The sequence below is a fragment of the Poecilia latipinna genome, unplaced genomic scaffold (assembly GCF_001443285.1).
Source record: "Poecilia latipinna isolate Pla-1442-1.1 unplaced genomic scaffold, P_latipinna-1.0 Scaffold2722, whole genome shotgun sequence".
In the NCBI taxonomy this organism is placed as follows: domain Eukaryota; kingdom Metazoa; phylum Chordata; class Actinopteri; order Cyprinodontiformes; family Poeciliidae; genus Poecilia; species Poecilia latipinna.
Window position 1 is genome coordinate 86,359 of NW_015115338.1, and position 1,867 is coordinate 88,225.

The 1,867-nt window shown below is 42.0% G+C and overlaps 1 protein-coding gene across 2 annotated transcripts in view; it reads right to left on the minus strand.

The window, feature by feature from the left end:
• Window positions 1-1,867, minus strand: part of iqub (IQ motif and ubiquitin domain containing) — a 41,162-nt gene that overhangs the window by 15,290 nt on the left and 24,005 nt on the right. For both annotated transcript variants that reach the window (XM_015021099.1, XM_015021100.1), the window contains exons 7-8: window positions 781-991; window positions 506-681 (exon numbers count right to left, since the gene is read on the minus strand). In XM_015021099.1, coding sequence (XP_014876585.1) covers window positions 506-681; window positions 781-991 — 387 coding nt within the window. The remainder of the gene's footprint in view (window positions 1-505; window positions 682-780; window positions 992-1,867) is intronic.

The window sequence follows — 1,867 nt, forward strand, 5'->3', positions numbered from 1 at the left end:
CATGTTCATGACAGGTGTTATGTCATGTTTATGACAGTGTCATGACAGTCTTATTCAACCCCCTTCAAATAAAGTGTTACCCCTCATTTACCTTGCTATGCCTGCTTGTTAACATAAATTCCAAAACAGACCTTTAAATATTTAGATTTTCAGGTTGGCTACAAGGCTGAAGCAGGGTAGTTATAGTCACCAAGGAAACTTATTTGTCTGGAAGGTCTCATGAGCTGTTTCCACTGAAGCTGCACAAATAGATCTGAATAGTTTAAAGTTCATTAAAGTTAATCTAGTTTCCTTCTGCCATATGTTGATGTACCACTGGGCAAGGCATTCAACCCAAAGGTTACCTGCCAATATGCATATTGGTGTTAAATGTGTGTGTTTGTGAGTGTGAATAGGTGAATGTTAGGCTTTAGCTGGTGTGTCTAACAATGTCAATCTTGACGTTAAAGGTGTTTAAAGTACCAGGTTTTCAGTGAGCCTTTTGAGCAAAAAAGTGACCTCTGACCTTATTCAGGAAGTTCCTGATGATTTTATCTTGATTGATAGCTTCTACGTTGATTTGATGGCGGCCAATGGCAGCGATGAACTCCATCTCCTGCTCCAGCAGCGCGCACAGAGCTGCTTTCCTCTCAGCACCGCGCAGGCTGCAGTTTATCTGCTCCTCCTCCTCATTCCTCCACTCTGAAAAGCAAAAAGCACAGACAGGAAGAGAGATTATACATATCCAGACATCCAGACACAGATGTTTCCTACACCCTCAACCCTGGGTCTCAGGCGTACTCTCCAGGGCATGGTAGAGCAAATTGAAGTCCTCTCTGGTCTGTGGGTTCATCCAGCGCCTGCGGCGCTCTCTCAGCTGCGCCTCTTTCTCCTCTTTGCACTTTCTTTCCTGAAGGTCAAACCAGGCGAGGCGGCGAGCTCGCTCTCTCCTCAGCTGCTCCACTTCTTCCTGGGCTAGCCATCGCCGAACATAGGACTGCAGGCAGATAACCTGGGAAATAAAGAATATATATACATTCACACACCTTTAGACTTTTCTAAAATTTAACAAGATCCCATTTCAATAGAATGCATTTAGGCAGCTTTAACTCTTTCTGTCAGGGTTCAAAGTGTTCATGGGAATATTTGAGTATATTTCCAGGGGTGCTTTTTAGGGTCAGACACTGGTGTTGGGAGCAGCAGTCTGACTCCATCCCAGAGGTGGTCTTTAAGCTTAAGGTCCGGGTTTTGCACAGCACTTCTTCCACACCAAACTCACTCATTCAAGTCCTGTGGACCTCACAGGGTCTGAGTAAGGAGTGAGGACTCTGCACATATAGACACACATTTTGCTGCAGGTCCACCTACAGGTGGTTTGGGATATGGTTGATTAACATAATTATTCCTCAAGAAGCAGCTCCAGCTAAGTCAGATTGGGTGGAGAGCGTCTTTGAACATCAGTTCCCAGGTCTCGCCACACATTCTCAGTTTCGTAATGAAAATTTAGCTTCTATGTTGATATTTCGATAATGTTGGAAAAAAAAAAAACCCACAATTTTACAATTGCAGAGTTTTTATTAAAGAAGAAACACAATTCAAATTACATGTGAATACTCTTGTCCATGCAAAAGTAATTAAAAAACATGGCGTGACATGATCCTCCTACAACTTAATGTCATCTTCTTCATCCTTTCTGGTTGTTGATCATATGACTCATGTTGATGCAAAAGAATTTGATTCCATAGTGGTCTTGTGAAATTCACTAAAGTCGAACCAACCAAAAACCACCTCATCCTAGTATAAAGACTTGATTGGGAAAAAAAGTGNTTTCAGGAAATTGGCGTGTTTTCATTAAATTGTGCAAATTGTAATTACAATTTGCACAATT